Source organism: Choloepus didactylus, chromosome 25 (assembly GCF_015220235.1).
Source record: "Choloepus didactylus isolate mChoDid1 chromosome 25, mChoDid1.pri, whole genome shotgun sequence".
Taxonomy (NCBI): domain Eukaryota; kingdom Metazoa; phylum Chordata; class Mammalia; order Pilosa; family Megalonychidae; genus Choloepus; species Choloepus didactylus.
This window is the reverse complement of record NC_051331.1, coordinates 6,551,071-6,574,455: the sequence shown is the minus strand read 5'-3', so window position 1 is coordinate 6,574,455 and position 23,385 is coordinate 6,551,071. Positions and strand designations below refer to the sequence as shown.

The window sequence follows — 23,385 nt, the reverse complement described above, 5'->3', positions numbered from 1 at the left end:
AGGTCTGTGGCTCGGGCGGGACCGCCAGGAGCCGGTGAAGCCGTTAGCTCTCATGCCACTTGGGCTGCGAGGCCTGGAGGACGGAGGCCTGGGCTGTGAGCTGCAGTGGGGAAGGAAGTGGCACGGTGGCCCTCGGTCCCAAGAGCTGGTCTTACAGGAGGCCAGTAGCAACCCCTCTGTGGCCTCCAAACCCCAAAACCCAACCAAACAACAACAAACCCCCTGGACCTGCCCGAGGGGGTGTGACTTGGGGTCCTGATGGATGCAGCTGCAAGTCCTGACCCTTCCTTCAAGGACACTTGGGTTTGTCCTTAAGGCGGAACGACGAGAACCAGAAGACGCCAAGGGCCCCCCCAGCAGGAGGTCAGACCACGCCTGCCAGTGCCCACGACATCCCCACACCTCGTTCCTAAGCGAGGAGAAGCCAGAGTTCTAAGAGTTGGCTAGAGAAGGCTGAGGGACGTGGGCACGGGGCCCCAGGTTGACCCGGGGCTCGCCCACCCTCTCTCATGGGCTGCTTGACACTGGGGCTCAGCAAACTCTTTCTGTAAAGAGAGTGCATGTTTCTGGCTTTGTGGGCTGCTCGGGCTCTGTCACCACTACTCACTCCGCCGTGGCAGTGCGGAAGCCGACTCAGACGATGGGGGAGTGAACGAGCGCTGGCTGCGAAGCAGGGCAGCTCACGCACCCCGAAGTGTGAAGTCCGACTCATTTTCACACCACGAAACAGCATTCTTCTTTTGCGCTTGCTTACTTGGCCATTGAAAAACCTAGAAACCATTCTTAATTCACAGACCGTACACGTGTGAATAGGTGAACCGGTGCTGAGCCAGACTCGGCCCGGTGGGCTGAAGCTTGCCGACCTCCGTCTGCGTCCTCAAAGCCACAGAAAGTGCGACCGTATCAGGGATGGAAACGTCCTGCCTGGCTACTCGCCGCCTCCGCTGACCATGGCAGGCATCGCCAATCGAGCACAGCGCCGTCCCTCCAGCTCAGGTGGGCTCAGGCAGGCAGAAGCAATCAACTGGAGATGGGGCCTGTGCCAGTTTGGATGTATTATGTCCCCCAAAACGCCATTATCTTTGATGCAATCTTGTGGGGGCAGACGTATTAGTGTTGATTGGGTTGGAACCTATTGATTGTTTCCATGGAGATGTGAGTCAATCAGTTGTGGGCAAGACCTCTGATTGGATAATTTCCATGGAGGTGTTACCCCACCCATTCAGGGTGGGGGTGAATTAAATCATTGGAGTCATATAAAAAGCTGACAAACAGAAGGAACTTGGAACAGCTGAGAGTGACATTTTGAAGAGAGCTGCAGCAAAGAGAGGACAAAACATCTCAAAAGCAACATTTTGGAGCACGCCATTTTGAAATGCAACCTGGGAGCAAGCAGACACCAGCCACGTACCTTCCCAGCTGACAGAGGTTTTCTGGACACTACTAGCTGAACTCCAGCGAAGGGAACCTACTGTAGATGCATTACTTTGGACACTTTATGGCCTTAAGACTGTAACTGTGTAACCAAATAAACCCCCTTTGAAAAGCCAATCCATTTCTGGTGTTTTGAATAACAGCAGCATTAGCAAACCAGAACTAGACCCAAGACAGAGCCCGCTGCCAAGCCCCACCTCTGTCCCTTTGTCACAGTGGCAAAGCACAGACGCCGCCCTGCCCTGCCCTGTCGCTGCAGGATGGAAGGAGCTACCCTGCTACTCCACCCTCCCTCCCGGGGCCCAGTTCAAACCATCTTCCCGTGACAACTTCTCTCAACTTGCAGCCCCTTTTGAGTGAACTGAGCCAGCCAGGCTCTCTGTGACAAACGGCTCATCAGGATTTTCAAAACTGATTTAGCAGCAGAACATTTGTCTGAAACAAAACCTTATAAGGCACCTCACAAATAAAATGGATAAAGGCGGTACCTCATTTGTCCACGATGATTTTGTGGGTTTAATTTTTTGACGCTTCATAAAGTCAAGGATATTTAGATGATGAGGAAAATGAGAACCCTGGGCCAGGTCCGTTTACCCTGAAATGACCCAGCGGGCACCCTTCCCCAAGAGCTTGGTGTCGGGTACAGGGCTGTGCGGGATGGAAAAGGTTCTGACTGCCATGCGGGGAGCTGCCGACGGAAGTGGTCCACCAGCCACCTGCCCCGCGACCCCGGCACGCTCTTCCAGGAGAGGACGGGGAGCAGCTTTGCTCTGGGGCGCGTGCACCTGCCCTGCTGCAGGGCGGCAATACTGATGGTTTGCAAGGAGCCAACATCCAGACCTGATACATCTGGGGCAAGGGCTTCTTGGAGGTTTAACGCTGTCAAACAAGGAAGTCCAAAGAGCATCTCTAAGAAACCTGGTGGACACCCACTGTGTGACCCGTGTTGGAAAACCACTTAGTGGAAGCCCTCATTTGGGAGACGAGACTTGGGCTTTGGAGAAGAGTGACGCGGGGCCCAGGGCCTCACGGCCAGTACCAGGGGATGGATGGACGGTGGCCCGGGCCGGCTTCCCTGCAGGCCACCGACATCCCAACCTCATGGGTGCCAGTCGGCTCTCCCAGCCTCTCACTGCCATCGCCCGGGGCTGGGCTGGACTCCGGCAGCAGGCGCTCGGATGACGGCTGCGGGGACGGGAGAGAAGGACAGAGCTCCCAGAACCAAAGCACCCGGCGAAGGAAAGTACATTTCTCGTGGCCAGGAAGAGAGAGAAAAGAAAGCCCATTTTTTGGAGGGCCGGATGAGCATGGCCTTGAAAAGCCGTCCCTGTTCCGGGCCAGCATCCTCGCCGTTACCCGCCGTGGCCCCTGCCAGGCCGAGCAGCTCCACGCCACCTCAAGGTCCTTCTGAAGGGGCAGGGGTCACAGGGTGCTGACAGCAGGCCAAGGGGCCGACCTGCAGGAATGGGGTAGGGGGTTTGGGGGTGGCAGCCTCAGCCCCTTCCACACTTCCCAGACCCCCTCATAACCTCTGTCTCCTTCCTGCTAATTTTTGGCCTCAGTTAACTGCATTTTTAACTAGTTTCATCTTCAAGGTTTGAAACCTCTCAATTCCTCTTTCTACTCTGTTTTTCAGCTGCCTTTTGGCTTTATCCCACCTGTTTTTAGTGATTTGGTATTTACTCGGCTTCGTCTCCTGACCTTTTATTAGTCTTCCCTCACCCGTGTTTTTAGCTGCGTGGAACTCTCCATTTTACGCCTCCTGTCTTCGACTTTCCTGAACATCTCTGCACTGTTCTCCTGTGCCGGCTGAAACACAGGCGATACGGTGGTCAGGCTCCACCCAGCAGGGCGGGGTCAGGGGTCAGGGGTCAGGCACCTGCACCTGGGCCTGTCCTGCCTTGGGCTTGGATGTGTTCGTGGAATTCCAGCTTTAAGACCATTTGAAACCTCTGACCCACTGCCCTGTTTTCTCCGAGTGTGTCTGTGTCACCCGTGGCACCCACTGGCAGAGGGTGAGGCTGGAGGGTGGTGGGTGCCGACGTCAGCCTGCCGGGGGCTGGCTGCCAGGGATGGGCCCTCCTCCGCAGACACCTGCTAGCGATGGCCCAGCGCGGTCCAGGGATCGCCCCTGCCGGAGCCGCCTCGAATGCCCAGTTCCGGACTGAACACAAGTGGACAGTGGTGCTGACAACAGAGCCGGCCCTGTGGGCACTGCAGGCTGGGGACACGCTGAGCTTCCTGGCTCCTTCACAGAAAGGCCCCCAGGACCCCCGGCCGCCTTCTGCTGCTGCCCTCCAGTTAGTCACGCTTTCCCCGGTGCCTGCCCTGAAGGCCTGGGAGGGGGGATGGCAAACACATCACCCAGGCACCCTCCTGTGCAGACTCCATGGCCCACATCAGGGCTGCGAGTTGCTGTCCCAGTTTCTTGTGCACATCGAGGCACAGCCTTTCTACTCTGCAGGACGGCCCTGCTCTCTGCTTCTGTACACGGAGGTGCCGGGCTTGGGGGAGGCAGGGGAGTGCAGCTGGACCCTGGCCAGCAGATGCGCAGACGGAGGCTGAGGGCGAAGCCGCCCCCACAGCCCGCGGCCCCCTGCACAGCTCCGCTCACCGACGGAGTGTTCCAAGCCGGGCTCTAGGTGCCCACCTCACCCCACACAGTGGCCTTGGAGACGGAGGCCCAGGGAGGACGGGCAAAGGCCTGAGACCGCCCAGACAGAAGGAAGAGGCGCGGCGATGAGTCAGCCCTGGGTCCTCGTGACACCGGAGCTTTAAAGCCCCGACGTGGTGGCGCCCTCCTGGCTCAGGGATGGGGCAGGGGAGCGAGGGTCAGCCCTGGGGGTTCACTGCCGCAGCCTCCCTGCTCTGGCGGCACCCCTGGGACACGCTCCGGCTCCCCTGGCATCTGGAGACAGTGCCCGGAAGGCCTCGGCCACCAGCTGCTGAGGCCTCTGGAGCACTGAGGGACGATTCCCCACTGGCTGTGCCCACAGCCAGCAACCAGGGCCGCCCAGCCCCAGGCCTGTGCCGAACTTTTTAATTTTATGTATTTTGATGTTAAAGTAAAGACTCCCCATTCGTTTCTGAATTCCGGTTTCACGTTTGGGTTTAGAGTTTGGGGTCCCCGATGCAGTCTGAGATTTCAAACCAGCTCGGAGAAGGTACTTGACAGCCGGGAAGCCCGGCAGGTGTGAGGTGACCTGGCCCCCAGACCCTGCCTGCCCCGAGCCCCAGGCCCTCCCCGCAAAGCCCTCTGGGCCAGCTCAGCACTCCCCGGGCGGCACTCGTCTTCCCCCATCCTTGGAGGCCGGCTCCCTCGCTCCCTGGCGTGAGCCCCACGCACCCTCCAGGCCCTGCTCACGGATCCCCCCACCACCTGGATGCACTGCAGAGCTCTGCAGGCTCCGCTGACTGTAGCAGCCAGAGTCTGAACGTGCTGGAATAGAGCAGAAGTTCCCCCAACAAGGCCAGCCCTGTACATGTGTGATGAAGGAAACACGGCGTAGAGAATAAACACAAGTCTGCTGACTTCTAAATGTAACACGGGGGGAAAACCTCCAGATAAATGATCAAAAGCAATAATCAGAACAAGCCCACTGGGTGGGGCGGGCGTGCCAGCCTCTCCCCAAGGCCCCCTGCCGTGGGTGCAGTGGCAGGTGTGTGGCCGAGACGGCTTGTCCCTCCTGGAGTCCCTGGGTCGCTGGGAAGGGCAGTAGTGACATGTTCTGCTCGGCAAGGTGGGCTCCTGACGCTTCATCCAAAACAATGCTGGTGTATTTGACATCCGGGAAGAACTAAGCTATAATAATTCATTCTCTTAGCAGCTCTGTGGTTAACTTGGTGTGCTGGTTTGCATCTATTATGTCCCCCACAAAAAAACATGTTCTTTTAATCCACTCTTGTGGGAGCAGATGCATTATGGGGGGGATCTTTTGATTAGGCTGTTTCCAAGGAGATGTGACCCGACCTGTTCAGGGTGGATCTTGACTAGTTTACCGGAGTCCTTAAGAGAGCTCCGGCCGACACAGACCCAGATGGTTGGAGATGCAGACAGAAAGATGTTTGGAAATGCTAAGCTAAGAGATGAAGCCCAGAGTTTGCCCTGGAGAAGCTACGTGAGGACCCCCAGATGCTTAGAGAGAAACACACTGGGGGAGCAAGCAAGGATGCACAGGAGCTGAGAGAGAGAAGCTAAAAGAGACAGAAGCCCAGACACATTTTGGAGAAAGCCATCTTGAAACCAGAACTTGGGAGCAAAGGATGAGCAGACGCCAGCCACGTGCCTTCCCAGCTGACAAGAGGAGTTCTGGACGCCATCGGCCTTTCTTCAACGAGGGTATCCTCTTGTTGATGACTTAGACACTTTTTTGACCTTAGAACTGTAAATTTGTAACCTAATAAACCCGCTTTAAAAAAGCCAATCCATTTTTTGCATAGCAGCAGCTTTAGCAAACTGGAACACTTGGTTATAGGGTTTAACTCATTAGCGGGGTTGGGAAAGGAAATAGATTTCTTTTTTAAATCAAAATGTTTTTCTTTAACATTTCAATTTCCCTTCTGTGAAAAAGTGATTGAGTGAGATATGACGCTGTCTTGAATTTCACGTGGTCTGTGGAGGGGCTGACAAGGGCGCTGGAGCTCCATCTCGGAACCCTCCCATGTGCTTGGCAGGCGCCGTAAAGAGAGGGTGGCCCCTGCCCTTGGCTCCTGGGAGGGGATCCCGAAGCCCCTCGGAACGTCCTGCCTGAGAGGAGGGTCTTTGTTTACCGGGCGGATCTCAGGCCGGCCAGATAGTCCGACGATGTGCTTAGGGTGGGACTTCTAAGTCCTGCAGAATCAGTTCGAGCCCTGGAGGGGCTGGAGTCTGAGGTCGGGGGGCAGGCGGCCGACCGTGCCCAGGTGGCCGAGCCTTCCTGGCTGTCATGCCTCGTGGCTGAGGGTGTCCGCATCGTCCACAATTCCACCGGGAGAGGACAGACGGAACAGCGTGGAACCTTCCTGGATCCAGCCCCCCGCCTCTCTTCCCTTGGTGATTTTAACCTCCCCCCGGGCACTGTGATAAACTGTAACCGCACGCGTAAGGCCTTCTTCGGTGTGTCCTTCCAGTGAATTACCGGACCTGAGGGTGGTCCTGGGACCCCCACACTCGCACTGATGACCGAAGCGAGGGTGGTCTTGTAATCTGTCCCCCGACTTCAATCTCTTCTAACAGGTTGAACCACATTGCTGCTTTCCCCCACAGTTTCAAATCCAGACTAAGAATGTCAACAGTATCAGTTAGGTATGTCCATTTTGGACCTAAATATCATCTTTGAAAATCTTTGTCCAACAAAACAGCTTTTCACTCGGGAACACGTGACTTCCCTTTCTGAGTTTCTGTGCCCTGCTTCAACTTCTGTGGCAACACCAGAGAACCCGAGCCTGTCACAGTGGGTGACGTTTCTCGGTGTCATCTGGGACACACCTAAGGCCAAATGACTTTTGACAAGGGTGCCAAGTCCACTCGGTGGGGAAATAATTAATTTCTTTAAGAAACGGAGCTGGAAACCTGGAGAACCACATGGAGAAGAATGAAGATGGACCCCTACCTCACACCATATACAAAAATGAACTCGGAAGGGCTCAAAGGCATACCCGGGAGGTTTCCTTGAACAAGCACACTCGCTGCCTTGTCACTTGTAGCTCCTCCAACAGTTCTTTCTGGTGTAACGGACAACTGCCAGTTCTGTGAAGCCATCGATCCAGGAGGACGTGAGGTCACATTTAAGCCACGCATCAAACCCTTCATGGAGGTGTCTTGCTACATGAATCCAACAGAAGCTAAAGCGCAGCCGTCTGACTCCGACACTGGTGTTCGTATCAAACCCGATCTCGGAATCCCTACCAGGAGCTCAGTGTTCTGTGACAGAACATCTTGCCAACTCTTAAAGAGTTCATTTTAATTTATTGGCTGATTCATTATCAAATCCTACACAAGCTAGGGGAATGACTTTTTTTAGCAGTTGTGTGAGCCATTTTCTCTTTTGCTGCACGTTATACAGCTAAATATGATGACAATCAATAAGGGTTTTCCAGTAAATCACAGAATACTAACAAAATGGACTGACGACGTAATTTTTTCCTGTAAAAATATTCAAGGTCTCGTCAACAAGCTCAGCATGCTGTTTCCAAGAGTCTTTCTGAGGTATAACATAAAACAGGAAGGTGCACATATAAGGATACACCTTGATGGATGTTTGTATGTAAGTACCTGAGTTCCCAACATCCGGATCTACGATTAGAACATTCCCGACATTCCGGAAGGTTCCCTTGTGCATCATCATGGTCCAGTTTTTGAACTTCGTGTCACGGGAATCACGCAGTAGGCGGCTTCAGTGTCTGGTTCCTTTCATTCAACAACACATATGTGAGCGTCTTCCGCGTCGCGGCCGTTTGCTGCTTGTTTTCAAGGATGTTAAAATTCCACCGTACGATCAAGTCCCCTTTCTCCCATTGTCCCGGGGATGGACGTCTGGGCCGTTTCTGGTGAGGGGCTATCGTGAACAAAACTGTCGTGGACACTTGTGCATGTATCTCTTGGTGGGGACACAGCCACTCAGTTCTCTGGGGTGAATAACCAGGAGTGGAGTGGCCAAGGTGGAGGATATAGGTGTGTTTAGGTTTAGAAGATACTGCCAAAGAGGGACTCCCACTCGTAAACAGCGTGAGGGCCGACGGCTCCACATCTTTGCTAGCACTTACAGGAATTTCAGCCATTCAGGGCAGAGTGCATTTCCCTAACATTATGGGGTTGATGGAGTGTCCCCAGCACCTCTGCACGTCAGGAGCAGGTGGCAGCCTCTTCTGAGGCTCCTTTGGCCCATTTCCAAATCGGGTTGTCTTTTCCCAGCTTGGGACAGGAGTTCCCACTATCCGATGGTGTCCTTGGGTGAACAGATGTTCCTAATTGCAGCCGAGCCCGACGCGGCAGCCTTTTATCCTTAGTGGTATTCATGTCCCGCTGAAAAAGGTCACGAAGCTTTTCTCCCATGTTTTCTTCTGGAGCTTTGTCTTATCTTTCACGCTGGCATCTGTGATCCATTTCAAATTAATATATGCATACGGTGTGAGACAGGGTCAAAGTTCACCCTCTCCCCAAGGATAGCCACCCAACTGGTCAGTGTGCTGGTTTGTACCCATTATGTCCCCCAGAAAAAGCCATATTCTTTAATGCATTCTTGTCGGGGCAGACACATTAGTGTTGATTAGGTTCGAACCTTCTGACTGAGTTTCCATGGAGATGTGACCCACCCAACTGCAAGTGACACCTGTGATCAAGGTGTGACCGCTTGGTTGAGTGTTTCCATGGAAATGTGGCCCTGCCCATTCAGGGTGGGCCTTGATTAGTTCACTGGAGCACTATAAAAAGAGCTCACAGAGGGACCTCAGAGCAATTGAGAGTGACATTTTGGAGCTGCTGCAACTTACAGAGACATTTTAAAGACGGCCATTGAAAGCAGAGTTTTGCTGATGCTGTGGAGGTACTAGCCCAGAGTTTGCCCCAATTAGCTGACACAGAGACATTCTGGAGCACGCCATTTTGAAACACAACCTGGGAGCAAGCAGACACTAGCCACGTGCCTTCCCAGCTAACAGAGCTTTTCCAGACGCCATTGGCCATCCTCCAGTGAAGGTACTTGACTGCTGATGCATTACCTTGGACACTTTATGGCCTTAAGACTGTAACTGTGTAACCAAATAAACCCCCTTTATAAAAGCCAATCCATTTCTGGTGTTTTGCATAATAGCAGCATGAGCAAACTAGAACAGATTTTGGTACCAGAGTAGTAAAGCGTGGCTGCTGCTCAGTTTATAAATACCAAACATGCTGGAACAGCTTTTTAAATGAATACGGGGAAGATTCTGGAGGAATTGTGAGGCGCGTGATAGAAAAGGCCTAAACTGCTTTGAAGCGACTGCTTGTGGAAATATGGACACTAAAGATACTTCTGATGAGGCCTCGAGCAGAAATTATGGAATGTGTCATTGCCAACTGGAAGAAAGGTGATCCTTGTTTTAAAGTGGCAGAGAATTTGGCAAAATTGTGTCCTGATGTCGGATGGAAGGCAGAATTGGAAAGCAACGAGCTGAGACACTTAGCTGAGGAGATCTCCAGACTATGCGTGGAGGAGGTAGCCTGGCTTTTCCTTTCAGGTTACGGTAAAATGCAAGAGGACAGAGATAAACTTGGAACTGAACCCTTGGATTCAAAGAAACCAGAAACTGATAGTTCGGAAAATTCTGGGCTTCCAAAAAGTGAGACCCCAGTAACTACAACCCCACGTGAGTACTGAACCAAACATGGAACCCGACTACCATTTCAGTACTAGCCAGGACTGGAGATGGAGCTATCCAGAAAGCATTTGTGGGAAGTCCTATAGGCTGACTGTTTTGACCCCTGTGTGCTTCATGCCAAGACAATGAGATTTTTGAGAACCATACAGCTGGAGCCATGGCCAGCCTGGACTGGAGGGGACAGAGGAACAAACTGAAGGAAAATGTCTTCAAAAACAGAGCCATGGAGGTTGAGGTCTGGAGGCGAGAAATCTAGGCAAGCAGAGCAGAGCAACCCACACACGTGGAAAGGGTGAGTTTGCCCCAGAGGTCAAGGGTGGGCCTTCCGCCTCGATGCTCAGGAAGAGTCCTGCCACCCCAGGCCCCAGAGAGGGTGGAGCTGTCCCCCGGGCGGCCCACCCTGGCAGAGACGGGGCACATGGCCCCAGCTGAACCCACCACGTGCTGTCCTGCTCTGGTGTGTGAGGGAGGGGACCCAGTGCCTGGGGCAGAGCCTAGCCTACATGTCCTCAGCCCGTGGGTGACCGTGATGGCACAGGGAGCCCGAGAGGGGCTGGCCAACCCTGGGCGTGTCGTGCTGAGTGCGGGAGAAGGGCAGGGTAGAGCTGGCCCCCGCCTCCTCCTGGATCACTCCTCACCATCCTCAGACCTACCGGACCGGCTCTCATCCAAGGCTTTTGCACCTTCCATTCCCCCTGCGGGAACGCTCCTCCCCCAGCTCTGTCCCCAGATGCCATCCCAGCCTCCGCTTTCGTTTCCCTCACATCACAGTGACGGCGTCTGCTCCCCCTTCCCGGAACGTAAGCCCCACGAGGACAGGGACACTGCCTGTCCCCAGGGCCCTGACGGAGGCCCGGGATACGGAAAGTCAATCCACGTTTGTTGAATGAATGAGCGAACCACCAGGCGACAGGCACTGAGCACGGGAGGACAAACGGGCCGCGTGAGGAGTCCTCGCCGAGCCATGCCTGGAGCGCGGCCCGCGCCCTGCCTCGCCCCTCGGCTTACCTGTCTTTGTACTTGATGACGGCGTCGACGACCTTCCTCATCTTCTTGGTGAGGCTGGGCGGGTTGGGCGAGAGCTTCTCGGCGGGCGGCCGTCCGCGCTTCTTCTGCTTCTTGCTCTCGTCCTCCTTGTCGCGGCTGCGGGTGCTGGTGGTCGGCGGGGAGGGGCCGGCGTCGCTGTCTCGCTTGCGCTTGCGCGACGACTTCTTCTGCCGGACCTCCTCTTCGATCTCCTCCAGCGTGCCCTCCTCGATAGCCTTCAGGGTCAACAGTGGGAAATAGGACAGCCAGCACCGGGGCCGAGCGGCAGAGGGTGCGTGCCAGGCCCGGGGCACCCCGGCTGGGGCTGGGGGGAGGCTGCCCTGTGCCTGGAACCCACCAGGCTCAGCTTGCAGGGGCCGCTCGGCCACGCGGCTGCTCCCGACGGGCCTCCAGGCGGACAAGGGGAGCGCCAGGCAGAGGTACCCCAAGCCCGTCCCGGAAAAGGTAAACGGGCATCCCTCTTCGTGAATTAGCCGTACTGTCACGGCCCAGAATCAGCCTGCCACCCGGGGAGGACGCCACCAGCACTTCTGCTCTAGACCCTTCCCGTCCTTCTAACGCTCACGCGCACGACTGAAAACAAAACTGGGAGTGTAGTCTACGTTCCGTGTTGCAGCTCTTTTTGTTGTTGTTCCTTTTGACTTACTATTTATCACAGATAGTTTTCCCGCCTTTCCCAACACCGTGATGGCGAGCTAGCATTTCACTGCAGGGTGTGCTCTAGCCCCACCCGGCCCCGGCCTCGGGCATTCAGGTGGTCTCCATCTCGCTGTGTGTGTCATACTAAGGGACGATCCGACCAACATCTGGCTTTCCTTAAGGCGGATTCCAGAAGTGAAACTGCTGAGTTTCACATAAACGTTAACGATATTAAGTAATGAATAATCCCAACTTAGTCACTTTCATCGAACTTGCATGTCTCATCCCTGAAAGCAAAGCAAAGAGAAGCCTGGTTTCTGGGGGGTCTGGGATTAGAAAAGGGAGGGGGTCTGGGCCTCACGGCACGAGCTGGCCGAGGGTCTCACCCTAGCGGGCTCTGGGCCTGGTGCCGAGGAGGCAGCACTGGCCAGAGCTGACGCAGTCCGTCCCGGGGGAGGTGGGAGGTGAGACAAGCGGGCCCCAGCCTAGAGGAGGGCTGGGGGCAGGCATCCGGGCAGAGGAAGAGCACGGAGATGGAGGCCGCCAGGGGCTGGCTCGGGCCTGGGCGGTGGGGGGTGTCCGGCCCCGTGGCTGGGGAGTGGGGGGGCAGGTAAGCCCAGCAGTGCCATGGCTGGGACGCTGCAAAGGTTTCTGGAACAAAGCGCCCCAGAGAGGCCATCGGCAAAGGGTACCAATTACATGCCATCCAGGAGCGTTGGGGAGTGCCTCTTTGGGACAACTGTATTTTTTAAAAAAATTTAAATATGAAACTTATTGAGTAGAACTCAAAAAAAAAAAGAAAAAAAGAAAGAAAAAAAAAAAGACATGCTCAATGGGGAATTGTTTTTTCCGCAAATGGTGCTGTGACAGCCAGAGAGCCACATTCAAAAAAAAATCAAAGTACAAGAATGAACTCAAAATGGATTTCAAACCTGAATGTAAGAGCTAAAACCATAAAGTTCTTGGAAGAAACCACAAGGGTAAATCTGGATTTGGCCATGGCTTACACGAGCCATCAAAGCACCAGCAACAGAAGAAAAACAGATAAACTGGGCTTTACAAAAATTTAAAACATTTGTACTTGAAAGGACACCACTGATAAAGTGAAAAGGAAACCTACAGAATGCGAGAAAATATCTGCAATTCATGTATCTGAGACAGGGCTTATAAGGAGCCCTCATGACTTGAATATGAAAAAATGACCCATTTTAAGAGAGGGCCGGGATCTGCACGGACACTTCTCTCAAGGAGACACACACACAGACAACTAGCGCCTGAGACAACGAGCAACACTGTCAGTCACCAGCGTGGAGCTCGCGCGTCGCACCCAGCGGGATGGCTGTAATCAGAAAGTCAGACGGAGACAAGGGTTGCCGAGAGTAAGGAGACATTAGAGCCCTCACGTCCTGCTGCTGGGAAAACAGTGCAGCCTTTTTGGAGAATGGGCAGACATTTCCTTGAAAAACTGAACAGAGAATGACCACACGATCGGGCAATCCCAGGGCTAGTTACAGACCCAAAGGAGCTGGAAACAGGCCCAGCAGACACCTGTCCCGGAACACTCACGGCATAATCAGCCGCAACGGCCCAAAAGCAGAAATGATCCAAATATCCATGAGCTGGGTGAAAGGGCAAACCAAAGACGCCATCCCCAGACAACGGAATTCTACTTGGCAATAAAAAGGGGACGAGGAATGCATTGACGCCACAACCTTGAAAACACGATGCCGGGTGAAAGAAGCTGGCCACAAAGGACACGTGCCGTGTGACTGCCTCCGTGCGACACGATCAGAACACGCAAATCCACGGAGACAGAGAGTAGGTCATGGCTGCCGGGGCCACGGGGATAAAGAGATTGGAAGGAGAAAGCTGAGGGGGGCAGGGTTTTTCTTCGGGGCAATGAAAACAAAACGTGCACGAAGCACCGGCATTCGGGCAGCCCCGTTTTAACAGGCGCCCGCAGCCCGCACGGGTCTGGGGTCCTGGCTCCCTCTTCTCGCCCCTGCAGTGTTCTGCTCAGGGAAGGGCTGGTGGCTGGGGGAGGGCACGGCCACCGGATGGTCCCTCTGCTCCCCTGGCAAGTTTCAATACACCCCCTTCCCGCGTCCCCCGTGCACAGCTCGGTGGGCAAGCTTCCAGGGCTGGGGGCTCTGAGCTTCCGGGAGGTGATCAGGGGGCTCGGGCGGGTGGGATCACTCACTGCTCATGGGGCACTCAGCAGGGAGCAGCTGCGAGCTGCTGGCCGCCTCCCTGGACGCTGGGGGCCATTTTTCTGAAACTACTTCAGAGCGGGAGTCTCAGTTGTCACCTCTGCACTCAGGGCCCCTCGGGGGTTGAAGTAGGGGGTGGGCTGACTTCCGGTTTGTCACTCTGACCCCAGTGCTGCCCCTGGAGCTGGGCATTCTGTGGAAGTACATGCTACGGGTTGAAATGTGCCCCCCCAAAACTCACGCACCCCCGGAACCTCTGCATGAAAGCACATTTGGAAACAGGGTCATTGAAGACGTGCTCAGTTAAGAAGAGGTCAGACTAGGTTGGGGGGCCCTGATCTGCTGTGCTCAGTGTTCCCCCGGGAAGAGAAGAGCCGTGCTGGGGGAGGCCGTGCAAAGGCGGAGGCAGACGGGGGTGATGCAGGCACAAGCAGGCCAGGAAGGAGCCTTCCCCAGAGCCTCTGCGGGGAGCAAAGCCCTGACAACTCCTTCGTTTTGAACTTTCGGCCCCCAGAACTGAGAGGACGCATTTCTGCGGCTTTGAGACACGCGGTTCGGGATGCTTTGTTTTGGCAGCCCTAGGGGACTATGGCGGCACGTGCCCAGCATCTGCTGGACCGTGAAATGGAGGCGCTGTGTGGAGGCAGCGTCAGGAGGGCCACGCGAGGCACAGCCCGGCTGTGGGGCCGGCGCCCCCTCTGCAGCAGCTGCGCCCCTGGGGCCTCCAACGGGGCCGGGCCAGGGTCGAGCAGCCTGCAGGGGCCGGCTCTCCCTGCAGCCGAGTCCAGTTCACGGAGATGTGACTTGCCCAGGGGAAAGCCAGGCCTCCAGGCAGGGCTGCCTGACCCCCACGTCAGCACACCCAGCCCCTGACGGGCAGTGCGATCACAGCCACCCATCGCTGGGCTCTTCCTCCCACGAGGCAGGCAGAAGCCACTCCAACGAAGAGGGGAGGCCTCGGAGCTGACAGTGTCCTCCTTGGGCCCCCGCCTGGGAACCGGCCCCTGAGTGTCCCTGACCCCACGGCAGGAGGCTCGCTGCCCCTAGAGGAGACCCACCGAGGGTGGCCAGGCCTTGGGGCCACGTCCCGAACCACGGCAGCCATGGGGACCCCGCCCCAGCCTGAGTGCGCCACAGGGAGGGGCCGGCCCTCTCTGGCAAGTACCTTGAGCCACTGCTTCTCGGTCAGCGAGTCGCTGTAGTCCACTTCCTTGCGGTGGCGGGAGCCGCGGCCGAACATCTTCTCCTCCTCCTCCTCGCAGGTCAACCGCTCCACCTCGGCGTCGTCCTTGATGATCCACGAGGGGAGCTCGTCCTCCTCCATCAGGCGCGGCTTCCGCTTGGGGTTGCGGGCCTCCTCGCGCCTGCGGTCCAGGTCCATGCGCTGCAGGGGGCGGGTGGACAGGTGGAGGGTCAGCGCTGGGGGCGGGTGGACGGGGGGGAGGGTCAGTGCTGGGGGCGGGTGGACGGGGGGGAGGGTCAGTGCTGGGGGCGGGTGGACAGGGGGAGGGTCAGCGCTGGGGGCGGGTGGACGGGGGGGAGGGTCAGTGCTGGGGGCGGGTGGACAGGGGGAGGGTCAGTGCTGGGGGCGGGTGGACAGGGGGAGGGTCAGCGCTGGGGGCGGGTGGACGGGGGGGAGGGTCAGTGCTGGGGGCGGGTGGACAGGGGGAGGGTCAGTGCTGGGGGCGGGTGGACGGGGGGGAGGGTCAGTGCTGGGGGCGGGTGGACGGGGGGGAGGGTCAGCACTGGGGGCGGGTGGACGGGGGGAGGGTCAGCGCTGGGGGCGGGTGGACAGGGGGAGGGTCAGTGCTGGGGGCGGGTGGACCGGGGGAGGGTCAGCACTGGGGGCGGGTGGACGGGGGGGGAGGGTCAGCGCTGGGGGCGGGTGGACGGGGGGGAGGGTCAGCGCTGGGGGCGGGTGGACGGGGGGGAGGGTCAGCGCTGGGGGCGGGTGGACGGGGGGGAGGGTCAGCGCTGGGGGCGGGTGGACAGGGGGAGGGTCAGCGCTGGGGGCAGGTGGACGGGGGGGAGGGTCAGTGCTGGGGGCGGGTGGACAGAGGGGGAGGGTCAGTGCTAGGGGCGGGCAGACGGGGACATGGCGGTCAGTGCTGGGAGCAGGCGGACAGGGGGACATGGGGGTCAGTGCCGGGGGCCAGGAGGATGGGAGGACATGGGGGTCAGTGCTCGGGGCCAGGCGGACAGGAGGACGTGGGGGTCACTGTTGGGGGGCTGGCTGGGCATTGGGGGGGCTGGGACGTGCCCCGGTGGGGACATCGAAGGCTCCCAAGGGGCTGTCTGCCCGCAGGACCAAGGCCACAATGGCAGGAAAGTGACAGCTCTGGGGTCTGCAATGACTGACCTGACCTGGAGAGGGGCTCTACCTCGGGGACAGAGAGAACCAGGAAGACACGAGGGTGGCAGGAGATGGGACGGAAAGGGAGTGGCAGCCTCGTGGTGGACCCTGGTGGAAGGCACAAGGCCTGCCGGGGCTGACCTCACGCTGCCCTGGGATGCGAGGGGGCCTGTGGCTGCGGCCCTTGGCCTTGCACAGCAACTCGGGAGGTGGATGCTCGGCGGGCCTGGCTGGCCCGAGGGTCACACAATCAGAATGGGGCAGGGAGTGACCCCCTGGGAGATGGACGCATCTGCTGGGAGGCACGACGGGGCCAGACTGAGAGCTGCCTGTGGCCCCACTCCCTGCCCGGGGCAGCTGGGGCTTTGTCTGGGACGTAAGGCAGGTGGGTGGGGGTGTGGGGCACTGAACCCCTGAAGGGCTGTGCTTCCCGCGGGCAGCCGGGCACTGAGCCCTCACTGGGGACCCCCGGCGCTCACCATGAAGAGGTCGAACTCCTCCTCGTGCCGGGCGATCATCTGGTTGACGGTCTCGTCGTCAGGCACCTCGTCTTCCTCCTACAAGACGGCAGAGGTTTAGTTCGGCTGTGGGGGCGCCGGGCTGGGTGGCGAGCGGCGGCGCTCCCTGGGCATCGAGCTGGCGGCGGCGGGCGGGGGCCCACAGGGCGGCGGGGGGTGGAGTGGGGGCACACACGCACACGCACACGCACGCTCGGGGAGCAGGCCCCTGGCTGGCGTCTGAGCGGGAAGCCGAGGATTGAAGGGGCGTGGAGACTGAACTACCCCGCTCACCTTTAGAGGTGGCTCCTCCAGGTCGGGGGCGAGGCCCGCTGGCGGAGGGGCAGAGTGGGCGAAGCTGGCACTGCCGCTGCCCGTGCTGCAGTGTCTGCTCTGTGGATAAATAGAGGACTTCAGTCTCCAGAGCGGTCAATCCGGCACCTTTCACCAGCAGTTGAGGGAAAAAAAAAAAAGGGAAAAAAAAAAAAAAGGAAAAAAAAAAAAAAAAAAAAAAACCACTTCAAAGGAAAAGCAAAGTACTCATCCTCTTTCCGTTCAGCCCACACTCCCTTTACTCCAAAGGGAAGCAAAAAAAAAAGAAGAAAAAAAGAAAAAGTGCAAAAAAGGGAAAAAAAAACCAAGCCGCGAAGGGAAGGCAGCAGCGCACGCGTCCTGCACTCACGCCGGGGCGGCCGGGGCCGGGCGGCGCTCACCTCGTCCTGCTCCTCGTGCTCCAGGATGGCCTGCAGGAAGGCGCGGCGCTCGTGGCTCGAGGACTTCTGGTCGAACATGCCGGCCTGGATGACCTTCTGGTCCACGTTGAGCTTGTACTTGGCGGCGGCCAGGATCTTCTCCTCCACGCTGTTGACCGTGCACAGGCGCAGCACGCGCACCTCGTTCTGCTGCCCGATGCGGTGGGCTCGGTCCTGGGCCTGCAGGTCCTGGGGGGCCGGGGGGAGGCGGGGGGTCAGTGCCACGGGAGGCGGGCACAGGGTGGGCGGCTCGTCCTCGCGGCCTGGCATCCGGCTGTGAACTTGGGACGTGCCCTGGAGACCGTGCCGGCTGCCCGCCCGTGGATGTCGGGGGGCCTCACTCCCGTTCCCTCAGGGGTGTCACCTGCTGCCCGCCTGGGGTGGGGTGGGGACCCGGGAAGTGGGGCAATTCCAAGGAGGACCTCAGGGAGGTGCCCTCTCCCTGCAGCCCGTCACAGCGGCACAGGGCCTCTGGCTGCCACGCCGGCAGCCTCCCCTCCGAGCCTCAGCCTCCCTCCAGAGACACAGGGACCCCTCGGGCCACTGGGAGATTAAATGGGCGAAAGGGCATCAGGTGCTCGGCTGGGGGCCTGGTGCCCAGGGAGCTCCCTGTTCAGAGGCAGCCATGGCCACGGGTGCCGTATGCATCATCACCCCCACCCCAGAGCTGGGAGGCTCCCCCAGAACCCCGTCTCTGGGCACGGAAGCCGCATGGCCAGGTTGGGCCGTGAGGGGTGGCAAAGGCAGCCCTGGCACAAGAGTGCCCGTGTCCAGCCCTCAGCTCCTGACTCGGTGCGCTGCAGGCAGGACAGACCCTCGGGGACACGCCCTGGGCCCTGCAGTGAGCGGTGTCGCTCCAAGGCCCCCTGGGTGGGTGGAGGACAGTGTACCCCAGCTCACCATCACCCCAAGACCCAGAGCAGGGCGAGGCGATGGGGCTCCACGTGGCCATCCGATCCCCGTCTGCTGCTGACGAGGGAGGCACGTCCCAACCACCTCTTGGCCACGGGCCTGTCATCGCTGGAGGGGACACCAAGCCATCCCCCGGGTCACTCAGCCATGGGGTGAGCAAGGATGCTAAACACTGACGACACCCGTAGGCACCAGGTGGGAGGAAAAGGAAATCTGGGACAGCTGTCGAGGCCCCGCTGGCTCCTGCAAACCCAGCACCCTGATCTCAGGATGACCTGGCCGGTGTGTGCTGGGCCCAGGCCCACAGCCTTGCACATGAGGGCCCCCCAAGGTAACCATCTGAGGGAGCCCCTGGCAGCCGAGGAAAGGACGGGGGTGGGTTTGTGTCCTCACACGGAGAGCCGATTGACACAGAATGACAAAAGAGAAAACCAAGGGGCACAACCCACTGCAGCCGTGTCAGAAACAGCACGTCCCTGCGTGCATCCAGCGAGCTGCTTGCACACGCTCGGGAAAGGGCAGGGCCAGTGGGAAAGGGGATTCCTGCCTTTAGATGCCCTGGGGTACTCGTGATTGCATTTAACAAGAACAGGTTACTCTCAGAAAGAGACACAATGAATGATTAATCCTCCATTTAAAAAATCTCGTGTCTGTTAGCAGGCTGGGCAGGCTTTAAAAGTAACGGACACCTATGTTCACAGGCGGGAGCTGGGTGTGTGGTGCACCGCTGAGGAGAAGCCGGCAGGAAACAAAGCACATAAAGCGGCCCCCAGCTGAGCTTTACAAAGCCGGGAGTGCGCATGCCCGGCCTGGAAGGGTGGGCACCTCTGCCAGCTGACGGCACCAGGGCGGGTCCCACTTTCCTTACGGGTTTGTGTCACGCCAGGATTTTCTATTACAAGAGTGGCATATGTTGCTTTCATCATTAGAAGATAGAGAGCTATTTTCATTTTGAGAAATAAAGGAACAACAATGCCCTCCAGTCCTCTCCCCAGAGACCTTCAGAGACGTGATCCAGCTCCTTCCAGCTCCAGGGCTGGGGGCAATGTGACGGAGGCCGGTGGGCACTCCGAGGGTGTGTGCGCACATCCGTGCATGTGTGTGTGTTGTGTTTGTGTCATCAAGAGGCTCTAGGTCCCCCCCGAGGCACCAGCCTGCGTTTACCTGGTGGGGGTTCCAGTCACTGTCGAAGATGATGACAGTGTCGGCCGACTGCAGGTTGAGGCCGAGGCCCCCGGCCCGGGTGCTCAGCAGGAAGATGAAGTACTCAGAGCCGGGCTCGTTGAAGGTTTTCAGCAGCATGCCCCGGTCCTCCGCTTTCGTGGTTCCTGACGGCACAGGGGAGAAGTGGGTCAGCCGGGGACCTGGGGGTGTGGGGCGGTGGTGAGGAGACGGGGGTGCCGGCTCGCCAGGCTGCCCGAACCAGCACCCACACGTGGTCCGTGGGCTGTGATTGGTGAGCGACGCGGATGTATGGTCCCAGGCGGGCTGCACCGCCTCCTTGGAAAGTCATCCCTCAACAGAGGACCAGGGGGTGCACGGCCTGGAAGAGGGGCCCACTTGCAAGTCTCAGGAGCCACACGCCAATACCAAGGACTTGTGGGTCAGTGGCAGAGACAAATTGTGGCAGGACTGAACTGATGGATTAGACTATTGCAGCAGCTTTAAAACTCCAGGATCACCAGGGAGATTTGATTGTGAGAACCACCTCCCCTCCCTGACTGCCTAGAAACACGCCCCATATACAGGGCAGGCAACACCAACTACACACGCAACCTTGGTACACCAATTGGACCCCACAAGACTCACTCCGCCACTCACCAAAAAGGCTAAGCAGGGGAGAACTGGCTTCTGGAGAACAGGTGGCTCGTGGACGCCACCTGCTGGTTAGTTAGAGAAAGTGTACTCCACGAAGCTGTAGATCTGATAAATTAGAGATAAGGACTTCAATTGGTCTACAAATCCTAAAAGAAACCTATCAAGTTAAGCAAATGCCAAGAGGCCAAAAACAACAGAAAATTATAAAGCATATGAAAAAAACAGACGATATGGATAACCCAAGACCAAGCACCAAAATCAAAAGATCAGAAGAGACACACACCTAGAGCAGCTACTCAAAGAACTAAAGATGAACAATGAGACCACAGTATGGGATACAAAGGATATCAAGAAGACCCTAAAAGAGCATAAAGAAGACACTGCAAGACTAAATAAAAAAATGGATGATCTTATGGAAATTAAAGAAACTGTTGACCAAATTAAAAAGATTCTGGACACTCATAGTACAAGACTAGAGGAAGCTGAACAACGAATCAGTGACCTGGAAGATGACAGAATGGAAAATGAAAGCATAAAAGAAAGAATGGGGAAAAAAATTGAAAAAATCGAAACAGACCTCAGGGATATGATAGATAATATGAAACGTCCGAATATAAGACTCATTGGTGTTTCAGAAGGGGAAGAAAAGGGTAAAGGTCAAGGAAGAGTATTCAAAGAAATTGTTGGGGAAAACTTCCCAAATGTTCTAAACAACATAAATACACAAATCATAAATGCCCAGTGAACTCCAAATAGAATAAATCCAAATAAACCCACTCAGAGACACATTCTGATCACACTGTCAAACACGGAAGAGAAGGAGCAAGTTCTGAAAGCAGCAAGAGAAAAGCAATTCACCACATACAAAGGAAACAGCATAAGACTAAGTAGTGACTAATCAGCAGCTACCATGGAGGCAAGAAGGCAGTGGCACGATATATTTAAAATTCTGAGTGAGAAAAATTTCCAACCAAGAATACTTTATCCAGCAAAGCTCTCCTTCAAATTTGAGGGAGAGCTTAAATTTTTCACAGACAAACAAATGCTGAGAGAATTTGCTAACAAGAGATCTGCCCTACTGGAGATACTAAAGGGAGCCCTACAGACAGAGAAACAAAGACAGGACAGAGAGACTTGGAGGAAGGTTCAGTACTAAAGAGATTCGGTATGGGTACAATAAAGGATATTAATAGACAGAGGGGAAAAATACATATGACAAACATAAACCAAAGGATAAGATGATTGATTCAAGAAATGCCTTCACGGTTATAACGTTGAATGTAAATGGATTAAACTCCCCAATTAAAGGATATAGATTCGCAGAACGGATCAAAAAAAATGAACCATCAATATGTTGCATACAAGAGACTCATCTTAGACACAGGGACACAAAGAAATTGAAAGTGAAAGGATGGAAAAAAATATTTCATGCAAGCTATAGCCAAAAGAAAGCAGGTGTAGCAATATTAATCTCAGATAAAATAGACTTTAAATGCAGGGATGTTCTGAGAGACAAAGAAGGCCACTACATACTAATAAAGGGGGCAATTCAACAAGAAGAAATAACAATCATAAATGTTTATGCACCCAATCAAGGTGCCACAAAATACATGAGAGAAACACTGGCAAAACTAAAGGAAGCAATTGATGTTTCCACAATAATTGTGGGAGACTTCAACACATCACTCTCTCCTATAGATAGATCAACCAGACAGAAGACCAATAAGGAAATTGAAAACCTAAACAATCTGATAAATGAATTAGATTTAACAGACATATACAGAACATTACATCCCAAATCACCAGGATACACATACTTTTCTAGTGCTCATGGAACTTTCTCCAGAATAGATCATATGCTGGGACATAAAACAAGCCTTAACAAATTTAAAAAGATTGAAATTATTCAAAGCACATTCTCTGACCACAATGGAATACAATTAGAAGTCAATAACCATCAGAGACTTAGAAAATTCACAAATACCTGGAGGTTAAACAACACACTCCTAAACAATCAGTGGGTTAAAGAAGAAATAGCAAGAGAAATTGCTAAATATATAGAGACGAATGGAAATGAGAACACAACATACCAAAACATATGGGATGCAGCAAAAGCAGTACTGAGGGGGAAATTTATAGCACGAAAACACATATATTAAAAAGGAAGAAAGAGCCAAAATCAAAGAACTAATGGATCAACTGAAGAAGCTAGAAAATGAACAGCAAACCAATCCTAAACCAAGTACAAGAAAAGAAATAACAAGGATTAAAGCAGAAATAAATGACATAGAGAACAAAAAAACAATAGAGAGGATAAATATCACCAAAAGTTGGTTCTTTGAGAAGATCAACAAGATTGACAAGCCCCTAGCTAGACTGACAAAATCAAAAAGAGAGAAGACCCATATAAAAAAAATAATGAATGAAAAAGGTGACATAACTGCAGATACTGAAGAAATTAAAAAAATTGTAAGAGGATACTATGAACAATTGTATGGCAACAAACTGGATAATGTAGAGGAAATGGACAATTTCCTGGAAACATATGAACAACCTAGACTGACCAGAGAAGAAACAGAAGACCTCAACCAACCCATCACAAGCAAAGAGATCCAATCAGTCATCAAAAATCTTCCCACAAATAAATGCCCAGGGCCAGATGGCTTCACAGGGGAATTCTACCAAACTTTCCAGAAAGAACTGATAACAAACTTACTCAAACTCTTTCAAAACATTGAAGAAAATGGAACACTACCTAACTCATTTTATGAAGCTAACATCAATCTAAGACCAAAACCAGGCAAAGATGCTACAAAAAAGGAAAACTACCGGCCAATCTCCCTAATGAATATAGATGCAAAAATCCTCAACAAAATACTTGCAAATCGAATCCAAAGACACGTTAAAAAAATCATACACCATGACCAAGTGGGGTTCATTCCAGGCATGCAAGGATGGTTCAACATAAGAAAATCAATCAATGTATTACAACACATTAAAAATTCAAAAGGGAAAAATCAAATGATCATCTCAATAGATGCTGAAAAAGCATTTGACAAAATCCAACATCCCTTTTTGATAAAAACACTTCAAAAGGTAGGAATTGAAGGAAACTTCCTCAATATGATAAAGAGCATATATGAAAAACCCACAGCCAGCATAGTACTCAGTGGTGAGAGACTGAAAGCCTTCCCTCTAAGATCAGGAACAAGACAAGGATGCCCGCTGTCACCACAGTTATTCAACATTGTGCTGGAAGTGCTAGCCAGGGCAATCCGGCAAGACAAAGAAATAAAAGGCATCCAAATTGGAAAAGAAGAAGTAAAACTGTCATTGTTTGCAGATGATATGATCTTATATCTAGAAAACCCTGAGAAATCGACGAT

General features: G+C 54.9%; 1 protein-coding gene across 16 annotated transcripts in view; it reads right to left on the bottom strand.

The window, feature by feature from the left end:
- The window catches only part of SMARCA4 (SWI/SNF related, matrix associated, actin dependent regulator of chromatin, subfamily a, member 4), a 107,744-nt gene that overhangs the window by 9,462 nt on the left and 74,897 nt on the right, over positions 1-23,385 (bottom strand). For 7 of the 16 annotated variants that reach the window (XM_037817925.1, XM_037817926.1, XM_037817927.1 and 4 more), the window contains 6 exons: positions 19,346-19,509; positions 17,231-17,458; positions 16,812-16,910; positions 16,500-16,577; positions 14,833-15,051; positions 10,780-11,042 (listed from right to left, as the gene is read on the bottom strand). In XM_037817925.1, coding sequence (XP_037673853.1) covers positions 10,780-11,042; positions 14,833-15,051; positions 16,500-16,577; positions 16,812-16,910; positions 17,231-17,458; positions 19,346-19,509 — 1,051 coding nt within the window. The remainder of the gene's footprint in view (positions 1-10,779; positions 11,043-14,832; positions 15,052-16,499; positions 16,578-16,811; positions 16,911-17,230; positions 17,459-19,345; positions 19,510-23,385) is intronic. The other 9 variants (XM_037817931.1, XM_037817933.1, XM_037817937.1 and 6 more) reach the window with 4 other exon arrangements.